This window comes from Drosophila guanche, unplaced genomic scaffold (genome assembly GCF_900245975.1).
Source record: "Drosophila guanche unplaced genomic scaffold, DGUA_6, whole genome shotgun sequence".
NCBI lineage: Eukaryota > Metazoa > Arthropoda > Insecta > Diptera > Drosophilidae > Drosophila > Drosophila guanche.
The window spans coordinates 14904445-14918840 of record NW_022995743.1 but is presented as its reverse complement, the minus strand read 5'-3'; the positions used below and the strand labels follow the sequence as shown (position 1 = coordinate 14918840).

General features: G+C 46.2%; 1 protein-coding gene across 1 annotated transcript; it reads right to left on the bottom strand.

Annotated features, from left to right (window-relative positions):
• Positions 1-12103: 12103 nt before the first annotated feature.
• Positions 12104-13354, bottom strand: LOC117592624. Its single transcript, XM_034286559.1, has one exon. The coding sequence runs from the start codon at positions 13331-13333 to the stop codon at positions 12104-12106; it is 1230 nt and encodes a 409-aa protein (XP_034142450.1). The 5' UTR covers positions 13334-13354.
• Between the last annotated feature and the right edge of the window lie 1042 nt (positions 13355-14396).

Genomic DNA, 14396 nt, shown 5'->3' with positions numbered 1-14396 from the left:
AATTTCATAGCTCAACTCCTGATGCACCCTACGGAGCCGACAGACTGGCCATCAATATTGATGCCAGCATTAAACAGGACTCGGAGCAGGTCAGGACTGTGACGAAGACTGGCCCTGGCTGGTTCGCAACGTAATTAAGTGCTCAGCGGGAGGGAGTCGAGAAAAATGCAATGTACATTTATTGAAATATTATTTATGATGTTGAAAATTGCCGGAAGTCGGATTTAATCCCAGTTATTCTCCTACCAACCAAGGACCAGGCCAGGCCCCATGCTGTGCAGCCTTCAGTTATCGTTTATTTTGGCCATTTTCCAGGGTCATTAGCTGATGATGACGATGATGATGCTGATGACAACTCTCGGGGGGCATTCTGCTGCTGGCATAACGAGCTTCATGAAAATCTGCAATAAAATGGTTTCTTTTTTTTATTTATTTGTGTAAAGGGAAAAGTCAAACGTCAGTTAAAGTTTAAATGAAGGGAACAGCCTCAACCCTCTTTTATTGATTATGCCATGGCATCAACACCTGCTTCAGTCCATTATGAAGCTGGCATGTGCTGTCTGTACAATAGCTCAGCCGCTTAAGGTGGCCGACATTTAAGCCTCACTCCCACAGCTGCCTGACGGCTTCAACCTCGGAGATACCCACAAGCGGCATCATCCTCGGATACACACACGTTCCATTAAACAGCCCCGCGGCTTAAAGTGTATGCAAAGATCATGGATGTGCTTTATGCCACAGACAAGCGCTTGTTTTAATTAAAATTTTAATTTAATTCCTTTCTTTTTTGCTGTGCAGCCATCAAACAGGATGAGGCAGTGGACTGGGGGAGCCCCAGGCAGCGCTGGGCAGACATCAAGTGGCCGAAATTAAAATCTGCAGCAAACACTTGACACGACCACCCATCGGGGGATGGTGCGATGTTTGCTGTGGTGTGACAGCGGCCAGAGAGCTGTTGTCAAAGTGCAAACTACATAAGTGACACAAAAATATTAAGCATACGCACTCTGCCAGTGGCTCTGTCACTGGGATGGAATGGGATGGGTGGGATAATAACGTATAATGAAAGCAACCAGAGCGCAATATATTGAAGTGCCTGCGTGTCGTGCTCATTAACACTTTGTCCGGATGCTGTGTGGCAGAGCAGACCTCAAGTTCGTTGAATGCCAACTAAGAGAGGAGACGCAGAGCACGGAGCGGAAGAGAGTGAGAAAAGTTGAACAGTAGCACTCGTAAATCATTGAAACAGTGAGAGAAAATAAATCTAACCGGAAAGCAAGCCAGAGGCGACGAAAGGATACCCCCTAGACAGGCCAACGTTGAATATTTTTGCACTACCACAGCAAAAGTTTATCCTTTTAGTTTCCATTGGCTGGCTATAATACAGATTTAGTAAGACATCACTCTCGTTGTGGCCCTGCCTGCTGCCTGTCGTTTGCCAAAGGATCTTTTCAGTTTCGCTGCACGAAAAATAGTTGCCACATTGCGAAACACTTTCCTAGGCCCAGAAGGCTGCTTTGACTGGCTTTGGGCTGCCTATATCTGGGTGTCGGATGACATTTAGCAGCCGCTTGACATGTGCAAAGGCACAGACACCCACAGAGACACCGATACTCCTTCTTCTGGTGTGATTTTCTCATCTGGCAGAGGCCTCAAAGACACACGGCACCCATGACAGTCAAGCGGCACTTGACGTTGACGAGCATGTGGATAAGATGAAGCCTGAAACAGAGTCTCAGTCTGAGCCAGAGAACTGTTTAAGGATGGTTCTGTATAATGATGTGCAGTTGCGGAACGCCTGGCAGTCATTGAGCTGGTGGCTGCACGACGCGGCGTATGAGTAATGTGCAATGTTAGAAATGTAGTTAGTTTGGCCAATAGCAGACGACTCTCAGCAGCAAACCGAGAGTGGGAATGAGAACGAAAACGAGAACGCAACTGTGAAATGATACGAAAGAATGATGCAATTTCCCGGCCGCAATTTACCATTTTAATGGTCTCTTGCCAGAGAGAGAGAGAGCGAGGGCGAACGGTCAGGGCAGTCAGGCAGGCAGTCGGCCAGTGCCATTACAATGACGTACTCGTACTTATCCTTGGCTCTTCGAGTGGCCTCTGGCCTCGCTCTCTCTCTCTCTCTCTCTCTCTCTGTTGCTCTGTCTGCTGCTGCTGGTCTTTGTGAAAATTTGAGAGTAAAGCACCTCATTAAATTGAAAAATGCCCACAATTTGCAGGACATTATGTCCCCCGACTAATGCATGCAACTAGGAACTAGTGTGACTCTGTCTCCCCCCCCCCCCCACATCCTTTTTGGCATGCGTCCTCTCTGGCTGCTCTTGCATTGCGGCTCTGTGGTTGTAAAGTACAAATTGCTCAACTTCTCGACTTTTAAATCTGCTTTTTGCACTGAGCGAGAAGCTTAAAATACATGGCAGACATATACTACATTCATGCATTTGCAGTGTTAATGCAATTTTAAGCTGCTTTATTAATGATTTTCTCTTTGGTTTACCCTACGGCTTTCCCAAGCGGCTGCCTTCCCTATACATATGCAATTAACCAGTGCCACTGGCCACAGTGGCACAAGTTCTGTTTTATTTAAGGCAGGGTAAAGAACCCTTTCGTTCTCGCTCTCTTGCCCAACGGTTACCCTTCGCGGTGGATCTTAGACCACTGTGCATTTGGCCTGTCATAAACCAAAAGTTAATGGTGCGCAGAAATAAACTTCTGTGTCTGTTTTTATCTCTGTGTGTGTGTGTGTGTGTGTGTGTGTGAAGCTGGCAAACATTTGTGTCAATGCATCGATAACCCGAGAACAAGACCAAAAGCGGCAACAACAAAAGCAATGGCCGTCAGATGATCAGGCAACGAGAGGAGCAGCAGGACGCAGAGGCGCAATTGGAGCCAGTAGCAGAGCCACACGAAGAGCCAGAGCCAGAGCCAGAGCCAGAACGAGTTCAGTCGGCTTTTTGCATTTACTCGCATGCATTATTGAGCATTAACCTCATTTCACGCAGTCAATTTACGGCATTAAATTCTCTTCTGCCCGGCTCAATGCGACGGCCACTGCGGCATTCGTGGCTGCGCGGGGACTGCCAATGGGCGTAAGGATTTAACGACCTGCCAAGGATACGAGATGGCTTCTCGCCTCCACCCCCTCCTGCTACAATCGAGGCAACAGCTTAAGCTCCAGCACCGTGCTCCTCCTTAAGCCCCCTCCATCTGCTGCTGTTGATGATTTTACAAAAACTAATTTGATTTTGATTAGCCCGAGTAGCTGTGTGGCGGCAGTGGAAGAACAGTGAGAATATTCCCCAAGGGGGAATATAATAACAGTTATTGAAAGCAGCTTAACATACCGTTAGCTGATAATAAGCAGAATAAGGAGAGTCAGCGAGAGCTAAACGAAATGAAAACACTTGAGAGGAAGTAGCCAGTAGCCAGCCCCCACCACCCCAATCACCAGGCTAAATAAGCTCATAAAAATCCAATGGAATCCAAGGAACGAGAAAGGCAGGTTGACCCACAAGCCAAGATTAGCCTTGAAAGTCGAAGCTTTAAATACACTCACAGAACTCACGAATATGATTTATTTATTTAGCTTAAATGTGTCAAGTTTTGTTGGATCGTCTCTTTAAGGACATGGGAATTCAAACCAAAGGGTAAAGCTGCCCCAGTGATGTGGAACCACAGAGAGAAGAGGCAGCAGGCAGAGATTTCCGTTTTCTCTCGCCTCTGTGCCTCTTTTGTGCCATTGTAATTGGATAATTAAAGAAATGTCTGCAGCCACCGAGGAAAGGAGAAAGAGAAAGGAGTGCTGGCAAAAGAAAGAAAGATAAGAAGCACGTGGTCGTCTTATGGTATTATATACGACTATGTGTGTGTTGCCTGTGAATGGTGGCTATTAAAAGCATCTAAACGCTGGCTAAAAATGCTACTATAATTCACTACTCACACAAAAGAGGGACAGCGAGAGAGGTGGCACTCTCCGCAGGCTGTCCCTGGTTTAAGTAGCCGTCGGAACAGCTGCTGCTAGTTGCACGACACAAAAAAGTGTGGAAAAGTCTGCCACGCGGCGTGCCAGCCGTCAGCCTAACATATTCGTACATAAGCAGCTTTTGTATTGTCTTACTTACTTCATTTATCCCAAAAACACAAGGAGAAAGACAGTATATAATAGGGAACCTCGCGACAGGAAGCAGATGCGCCTCGAGTCCTGGAACGTGTCGGAGTCCCCTTGGCTACTTGAGGAGCAACAGCCAGTACTCCAGTTTTCGCCTCAAACTATTTATGCCACTTTAACTGGTTGGCAGTGCCAGCCGAAAAGATTTAGGGAAAACTGCGGAAACTTCACATTCTGTCGAGCCTCGCAGAGGCATAATCACAATGACCTTTCCCAGCAGCAGCGCCAGATGATCTGTGAACCTTCTTTAATTGCCATATGTTGGGCACAGGAGCAACCATGCAGATAAGGCTGGAAGCCATTGGCCGCAGTTAATGGCCATAAACAGAAGCAAGTCGGAGCAAGAGAGCGAGACAGGGTGGCAGGTTGCTGCCAGGAAGAACTTATCAGTGATGCGAAAATGACAATTGCTGGCCCACATAACCTTGGGCATTTGGGCAATGTTCCCTTTTCGAAGCAATTAGGTTATCTTTGTGTACTCTTTGCTGTGGCAATTGCCGGGCATCATCATCCATCATCATTTAATGGGGGAAAACGGAAATAAAAGAGGGCATAACACACACACCTCCATAATGCATCAGCGCAGAGCAGAGAGCGGAGGGGAAAAACTTTGACATTGGCGCGTGACTAAAGGGGGAAATGCAATGTGCAGTGTGCACAAATGCAAAGGCCAAAAACAGTTGCCAACAAATGAGCTGGTGGTAAGAATAAAGCAACAGCAAAAGCAGCAGAAGCAGCAGAAGCAGCGCGAACACTAAGTATGATTTATGTTGCAAGTCTCGCGGTGGCAGTCAAATTGAAATTTACACCCCAGAACCCAGAGCCTTGGCAACGTGCCCGTGAGCTGGAGCTCAAATGAGTTGCTATCCTAAATAGATTGTCACCCTTCAGGATGCACACACACACACAGAACCAAACCACACACACAGGCGTAGGGACCGACAGATCATAAACAGCAGCAGCAGCAGCAGCAGCAGCAGCAGGAAATCTGTTATGCTCTTCCCCTCCCCTCAGGACATGTGCTGGAGATTGGCTGGCGCACCGACCCAAATACCAATGCCCCGGGAATCATTCAATTTGGCCAGCTACTGCTGCCAGTTGCACTTCAATTTTCGTTTGTTTCCCTGGATTACCAGTCAAGCTGGAGCATGAAAATTTAATAATCCATTTGGAACAGGATTTGCAGGTCCAGCAACACCAACACCAACACCAACACCAACCAGCAGATGCTTACAGCTCCATCTATGCTGCAGCTCCTGGACACAATTGCAGCTTCTTCTTGCCAAACACTGCCCAGGGAACACCATGATAAATTCTATTTCATTTCTAAAGCGAAAGATTGAAAATAAATATTGCCAAGAGTTTGCGATGGAAGAGAAGAATGGGAAGAATGGGATTGGCCTGGCCTGGCCTGGCCATACGATAACTATTTTGCGAGAGCATTATTCGAAATTAATTGAATATTTTCACAACATAAAACAATAATCGATTGTGCAGGGTGTTGGTGCAAAACCAGTTGAGCATTGAAAACAATCCACAAAATTGCAGTTAAAACCGCAATCATGTACAAGAAAAACCCCAAAAACTGAACTAGTTCTGCCACACACAGACAGACACACAATACGCCACCTTTTCGCCACTTGCCTCTGCAACAGCAACAATAACAAATCGTGGCATTCAACGTGTCATTTAACATTTTGGCTAATAGTCCGCACATTGTTCGAGTGGCACTGGCACTGGCACTGGCACGGGATTGCCGGGCTCCAGAGCTAAACTAAAATACAAAATGGCAAAAAAAAAAGCGACGAGCGAAAATAGAAACTAAAACTTATTTCATACCAAAGTGTGCCAGAGAAGGGGGAAGGCGTGTGTGCAGGGAGAGAGACGCATTAAAACCCGCCAATTTTGGTCAACATGCTGAATGAACTGTAAAATCAACTCGCTTCAAAATGTGGTCGCTCCATGAGTATCTCTGTGTGTGTGTGTCTGCCCGTGTATGCGGTGCAACAGCTGCAGTCCAGTTGGACAACTAAAAATCAGTTTGCACAAAATTACGTATACGTATACGAGGCGTGCAACGCTAAACGAGAATTAACATTTAACAGCCGCATATAACGATTCGGGGCCGTGGCTGTTGTTTTGTGCAACAAAGCGAGCAGCAGCAGGGAAATGCACACGTTGCGGCTCACATTTTATGCGGGCAAGTGGAGTCGCACGCAAAAGCGTGTAAATAGTGGGAAAATAGATTTAAAGCATTGTTCAGGTTACAAATGTTGAAACGTGTAATTCGTAATAGAATAAATAACCATTTGTTAAGGCAATCAAATGTAGAAACGGTGGATAAAACACACATTCTAAATTAGCATTCAAATCTGCAAAGAATCTGTTTGTTAGCTGAGCTCACTGTAGTCGCATTGGTCGCATTTCTAGTACCATGGCTAGGCCCTAGTACAAGAGCTTTTTTATACATATTTCAAACTTTTGTGTGTCTTTCTGCAGTGCCTCTACCATGCGTAGTATATTCGTAATTACATTTCCACTCTTTTAGTGGCTTATTACTTAGTCGCAGTGCATTCCTGTCTGAGTTACATTACTTCCCTGCTCAGTCATTTGCTCGACCTTAGTCCCTCTCCCAGTGCTCTTTTCTTGACTTGCAAGTTGACTTTCTGTTAGCTAAACTTATTTAAGTTTGTTTGACATTCACTAATTCAGCTTCAAATTCTGATGCTCGTCTCAGCTCTGCAGCCATGCCATGCTCATTGTCGGTTTGTTTCCTTCTCCTCCTTCAACGCTGCCACTTCGTAGATGCTAGAAATAATAAAATGTATTTGGCCGCTTGTCAGTTTCACATTCAGATTCAGATTTTTAGCTGCAGCAAGGAAACTAGTCGGCAAATTGTCGCAGGAACAAAACTTGGTTTGCCTTTCGACTGTACAACTTGCCGCTCCCCGCGCCGCCCCTCAATCCTTGACAGACTTTTGCCGGGTTCCGCTCGATTCTCCGACTGCCCCTCTCCTGCCGCTATACTTGATTCAATTTGCGCAGAGCAAAAGTAAATCAACAAAAGAGGAAAAGAGGAAAATAGGATAAATAGGAAACGCTCGTTCGTATTCCATAAATTTGCTGGCACTTCAATCTCTTTTGCCCTCCGCCGCTCCTCTCGCCACGGGGCGATGCTCCTCTGGCCTCCATTTCGTGCCTGTTGTTCTGTTCTCTATTTATAAAATTTAACATTCCACTGGCATTCTTCGTAGTCGCCTATTTTACTTTATACATACCGACACTCACACAATGTAAAAGTATATTTTCTGTTTTCTGTGCCAAGTTTTTTTGCGGCTTCATTGTCAGCTCTTCCATTTCGTCCTGCTGCGGATGCCGATGCTGCTGCCATTATCGTTTCTTTCCATTCCTTTCCTCCGTCTGTTGTATTTTTAATAATGCATAATTTGTTTTATAACTAGGTTTCACTTCTCCCTGCCTTCTCCTCCCGCTGCCATTCGCTTTCCACTTTCTTCCTATTTATTTCGTCTATGCACAATATACCCACAAGAGAGAACAAAAAAATGGAGTAATCAAAATGAAAACAAAGCGTTAGTTCCATTGTTGAAAAGTTATTATGAAAGGCTTTTGCTTTGTTGGCAATTTTTCTGCATTTTTGCCATCCAGCATTTGGTTCATTTTCTGAAGTGCCTCTAGGGGTGTTAAATGCACACCCAGCCGGAGGAACGCTCCGTTTTGTTCCTCAGAGTACTGGACATCTACTGTCTAAGCGTGCATGAATAATCCAGTTACGAGCTGATGGATTGGACACATGAAACCCTACCACTAACCTTCTGAAACTTTGTTGTAACGAAATGGGTTTAAGGGTATTGTAAATAAATTCTCATAAATTCCTCAAAAATGTAACAGAAAAATCCTGCAAAAATGTTCATTGTAAACATTTAAGCCGAAATCCATTTGCTAATCAATTTCAAGCCAAACAAAAGTTACCTGCACAACACATTGGGAAGTTATGGGCAATCGAAACGTAACAACCACAACATCCAACATAGGGTTTTCCGGGAAATTTAGTCACACTTTTTCCACACTCTACGCTCACCGCCCTGGGCCGTTCCGCAGGGGAACACTTAAAATGTGATTTGTGATTACCCTTCGTGGCAATTTGGTTTTCGCTTACAGTTTCCCAAGGTTTTTCGGCTTCTTTTTTGTTGTCTTGCAGCGAGAGACATAATAATAATAAAAGCAACAAAAGGCAATTCAGATCGTAAAAATACAAAAATATCTGTTATAAATGTAGCCATACAAATTACAACAACAACAGCAGGAAGGGTGGGTAATGGGAAGAAGCAACCCTGGCAACACTGGCAGCGACATGTGGAGACTCTTTGTGCCTCTTTTACGGAACCTTTGGCAGCGTAAAATATTTTTAACTGATTGATACGCGCAAGGCAGAGCGGACAGGTGTGTGTGGGTGTTGTGCGTATGGGGTTTGGGGAGTGTCGCGCTGCGTGACAAAAACAATGTTACACCCACACAAACCTCCATGCAGGGCAGAGCGGAACGGGACGAGACACTGACGAGTGACGCCGAAAAAAGAGGCAAACCCTCTCCACAGAAGAGGGACTCGCGCGAAAGCAGATGGGAAAAAAATATGTTACAAAGTGTCGCACATGACAGAGGATCCCTCACACACACACACACTGGAAAACACTCACCTACACACAGAAAGACTCGCGCACCTACGTACGTACAGATACACCAACAGAAGTCTGGTTTGCCACTTGCTCGCTCGCCTTGTCATGTCGTCCTGGCAGCAACTTTACATTGTTTGGCTTCGAGCGTTGTGCCATTTGCGATACTCTAACAGAGGGCTATGACGAATCAGATTGAACGTTTGACAGCAGTTTCGTTACTAGAAACTAACAGGAATTTTATTCTTACTCTGCCTTTCCCGATCCTGTATATATTCTGTAGTATTACGCATGTATCTAGACACTGACTGCACACTACCCACAGCTAACCCCTACCCCTACCACAACGCACAAGAAAACCAATAAAGTTCGTTTCCCATCCAGCTTTATTACGACTTGATCTTGTCTTCAAGTCGAATAAGTCAGCAAAGACATTTGGCAAATTGGAATTCAGTTAGCTAGTTGGCGATGTTGATCCTCAGCAAGAAGGTCCACAGCTGCTGCAGCATCCACCGCAGGGTCCACAGCACGGTCCACAGCAGGGACTGCAACAGGGTCCACAGGGTCCACACGGTCCACATGGTCCACACGGTCCACATGGCCCACAGCAGGGGCTACAGCAAGGACTGTAGCATCCGCCGTAGCACGGTCCACAAGGTCCATAACACATTTTGAGCCGTACAATTTCTAAACAATAAAATTATTAATATATTGCCACACAATTTGTGTACAAATTTTGATTCACCTTTTTGACAGGAACCCAAAAATAAAAAAAAAACTGAAAACTAAACAAGAAATTTGGATTTTGATGTTGCCTCTACTGCTCCTGGTCTGGGACTAACGAAATTCGTAAAACAAACCCCAGTACCATTTTTTCCCTGCGTTTGAACTGACTCAAGGCCAATGTGATGAGGAATTTGAGTTTCAAAACTTAACGATTGTTTTGTTAGGGTATCCAAAGCTCCGGTAAATGCATTCCAGTTTTCCCTTTCATGTGTTACTTTGGCTTTTTTTGGGCTGATGAGGTTTGAAGAGTAGGTGATAGAGGGTGGAGGGTGGAGGGTGGAGTAATGGAGAAAGGGGTTTGGGGCTCGGGTCGGTAGCGCTTTCGTGTCATCCTCGTCGACGCATTCGTGTCAAATGTATTTCCCTTTTATTTTTTTCCGCCTTTCTCTCTCTCCCTCTGTCCCTTGCTATATTTTAGTGTAATTTTGTTGATTACAACGTTCTTGCCATGTTCCCTGCGCGTGTGTGTCTGACATTGTTGAGTGTGTAATTTATTTGAAGTGATCCTAAATTATACATGTATTTGTGTCTGTTTCTGCATTAAGGGTTTGAGCCACACACACAGCGAAATGGATGGCAGGGATACGCTTAAATGATACGTCAATTGGGGCACACTTTTTGCATACATTTATGACAATTATCATGCAATTTTGAAGGCAATTTCATTTTATTTGAAGTTTCATGTACATATTTTGGGTTATAATTACTGAAATATATGCATTAGTTCCCACTCAAATAGCTGAAATTCCTTTTTTTTATTTAAAGAATTTAAAATAACCCATAAAATGTCCAACCAATTCACTCGCAATTAAATATTTGCAAGCCCCCCAGGGGAAGCAACCGTTGAAACTAATTTGATTTGACAGCAGCACACACCCACAGCCCCCAAGGACCCACTAAAACAAAGGCTCGTTCCATGGCAGAAAAGTATGCGATACTTTTATGTGTCCCTTCTCTTGTGTTGGCTGTCCTTTCCTTTCGTTTCGTTTCGTTTCGTTTCCGTTCTCCTTTTGTGCCTTTCTGTGCTGGCCTCCTTATTACTTTTTATGACCAAAGAAAGAAAAGTCATGTTTGGGTGGTTGTTAATACAAAAATTGCGCCGCTTCGACCACCCCATGAGCCCGCCCTGCGGCCAGACTCAACGCCAAAATGTCTAATGAAATCTAATAAATTAAAGAGATTTACACAAAAGGCCGCTGGCCGTGTGCCTCTGATGTCTTCAGCCAGCAGCGGCTTAATTCCGTGGTTGGCATAACTTAAATGAAGCCAAATTATTGACTTTTCGGTCAAAAGTAAACTCGCCGAGCCACAAAGGCAGCAACGACAAGTGTGAAGGAAATAACTTAAGGACCCCCAGCACTCCTCTATCGCACTTTGTCAACTTTTACCCCAGTTGTCACACAATCTTTTGTCTCTTGTTGTTCTGAATGAGACCCAAGGAGCGAAGCCACAAGGAGATCAAAGACAGCCTGCAAATGCGGTTAAAGTTCGTCGAGGCGAAAGGAAACTTTCAACTCGAATCAAAGTCCCACTTAAAGCTCCAATGGAATGTTTTATTTTATCAACGAGAGGAGCTCATTCAATTAAAACTGGTTTCAAATCCTTTATTTTCGTGCTGTGATACAACATCCAATTTAGTGTTTGGCCAACAAGTTTAATTGATTTTCAATACGAATATTCACGAATTCATTTGCAAGGCATAGAAATACAACAACGAATAAACGAGATTATATGCCACAAAGAAAAAGGTTTAAAATGCACATAAATCGAGAGAGAAAGCAGTTTCAAGGGGTGGAAAATGTAATCAACTCCGGTGGGACACCTCTTCAGCACTGGCTCCAATGGGCGGTGCGAAAAGCCCCAGGAGAAAGTCCTCTATAAATCTCCTGCGATTTGAGAAGGTGCAAAATTGTGTACATAAAATATTTCTACCTATTCGCTTTCGTTGAGGTAATGTTTTAAGAATGATTCATGGTCCAACCGGATGGAGGAGGCATGTGTGAGAACTGCTGGGGTGGGTGCCCAGACAGTACCGAGGACCAACCTACTTGGCACCTCAAGTGCTCGGCCAGCCATGCCATTACATATATCAGCAGGAAGACACACGCTGCGGAGGACGGAAGAATGCTCCACTGTTATTTTTGTGCACGTTACAGCACTGGCGAATGCATAAATTATGTAAAATTACCCAAAGAAGGAGCGGATGAAGGTCCTGGCCTTCCTTGTAAAGTGCGTGTTATATTGAACAAATAATTTCTGAGAGAGAGTGCAATAAATACATGATAAATGTCTTAAAGCTGCCCGAGAGCTGGCTGCGAAAGTTAATCAAACCATATGAGAAATGGCCTCGATGGACGATGGACAGGAAGGGAAATCGTGTGCTTGGAATCGTTGAACAAAGCGAACTCTTTTCTCAATTCACGCTCAACATTAATTCTAGTCGCACTTAGAATAACCTAAAGATCCTTCCCTTCGGTTGGGTAATCTCGACCACAATCGTTATGTCCTTCTCGGACACCACCGCTGACTTCTTCCACATGTAGTGCAGATGCAGGAAGCTGCAGTAGGCAAAGGCCAGACGGAAGAACAGCTGCCGGTTGGGCGTGACCAGGCCGAGGACCTGGAGGCCGGGCTGCAGCAGGCAGAGCCTGACGCGCTGACTGCAACTGTCGGCATCCTGCAGCCGCCAACGACAGCGTCTCCTCTCCAGCCAGCCGTGGGTGGCGAGGATCTCGTCGAACTGCAGCAAGCGGGCCAGCTGCAACCAGCAGATGTCCTGCGGGGCAGCGGCGGCAGCCACCAGGGCGGACAGGGAGTGCATGAGCTGGCGCAGATTGTTGGCCAAGAGGGCGATCTGGAAGAGGCGCCGCCACTGGACATAGGAGAGGGAGTAGATCATGCTCAGGTTGTAGACCATGATGAGGACCAGCTGTGGAGTGAGGCAGTCGAGCAGCTCCTGGGTGAGCTTCGCATAGGATCGGTGCAGGCGCTGCAGGGATCTGTGGCGGCGCTGTAGCCTCTGCACCGCCTTGTGATCGGCTTTGAGTGTGCCAACGGGCAGCTGCTCAGCGATGGAGGCCAGCTCGTCGTTCATCAGCTCAAAGGATTTAGTCAGAATCGTGAGGGCAATGCTCACCAGGTGGGTGCTCATGTCCATCACCCAAATGGCCAACGAGACGGGCACCACGAACACGACCACAAAGAAGACCTTCCACGTGGCGTCCTTGGACAGCATGAAGGTCTCGAAGTACATCTTGAAAGTGAGCAGACGGAAGACCAGCTGCAGCACCAGCATCCAGGAGAGCCGCAGCTTGCAGCGACATCTGCGGTACAGCTCCGGGGCCAGCCGCAGAAAGCAGTTGATCAAGCGGATTCGCTCCTCGCACACTCTCCGCGGCTGCACCAGCAGGCAGCAGGCAAACAAGAGCAGCTGGATGTGCAGGAGCAGTGCGTATGGATGCAGCAGGGCCAGGCTCAGGAAGTAGGCGAACAACAGGCCCAGCATGCGCGCCATCGTGACACTATAAGGCGTCAGGTGCACCGAGTTGCTGGACTTCTCATAGCGCACCCGCATGAGGCCGAGATAGTAGAACTGCGCGAGGTAGAACCGCAGCAGGAGCAGAGCCTGCAGACTGATGTAGCGGTTGCTCAGGCGGAGCAAGCGCCAAAGCGCCATCGATGAGCTTGGGCCCCGAACTGACCAGCTGGAGACCCCGAACCCTTTGGCATTGGTGTGGAATAATTGCTGGCATTAGACTGGTTAATGATCCACTGATGAGCCGCCTGATGGTCTCCCATTGGGGCTGGACAATGTTTCATTAAGAACCAGTACAGGATGGTCTGCTTTGGGTTCTTTCAGCAGGAATAACCTTGATGAACCTTTTTTTGTTGCGTGGACTGCCCGAAGGACCAACAATTTCTATTACCCAAGAAAGACCCCGCCCAGACACATTTTATTTGGATATTCTCCCAACATTCTTGCACTTCATCAACATAATTTGTTATGCAATTAATTTGAGTGGCAAAAAGTGGGGAGAACTTTGTTAGAAGGCGCCAAATGGCTCTGGGCTCATGGCTCATGGCTGATGGCTGATGGCTGATGGAGAGGGCTGCGAATGTTGAATGTGAAGTCTGGTAAACAAGTTTTGCATAATTTCCATAAAATATTTCATAAACAACTCGAGAAATGGGCAAAAAGATGAACAAGTAGTAAAAGAAAACAAGGCAAAACTCGCAGCGGTAATTAAAAAGTTCACAAAAGATGCCGGCCCGGCCCGGTCCGGTCCGGTCCATCGTCTCCAGGGACACCCAGAGACCTTGGGAAACTGCTACCAAGAAGGACGAACCATCCTCCGATGACAGTGGAATGTGGGAGAGCAGCTACACCCCCCCTCTGCATTGCTCTGCCAGTCCCAACAAATTCAAAAAGAAGTCGCAACTCGTTGCCAAGTTTGTCACCGCAGAAAAATAATAATAAGAAGGAAAAAAAAAAAAAGAGCGGGGGATTATTTTGTATGTAGATGGGCAGGCCAAGCCAGCAGAACCGCAAACTGCGGTTGCCGTGGACAACACTGTGGCCACTGTGGCCACTGTCCAGTGTCCAGTTTCAGTTTCAGTTCCGGTTGTGTTGTGCTGTGGATGTCACTGCTCATTATTGTTGCTTGATGCACAGGCAACGGAAATTGGAAAAACGTTCCCATCCCACCCCCCTCTCTCTCTCTCTCTCTCGCTTCTGCCTC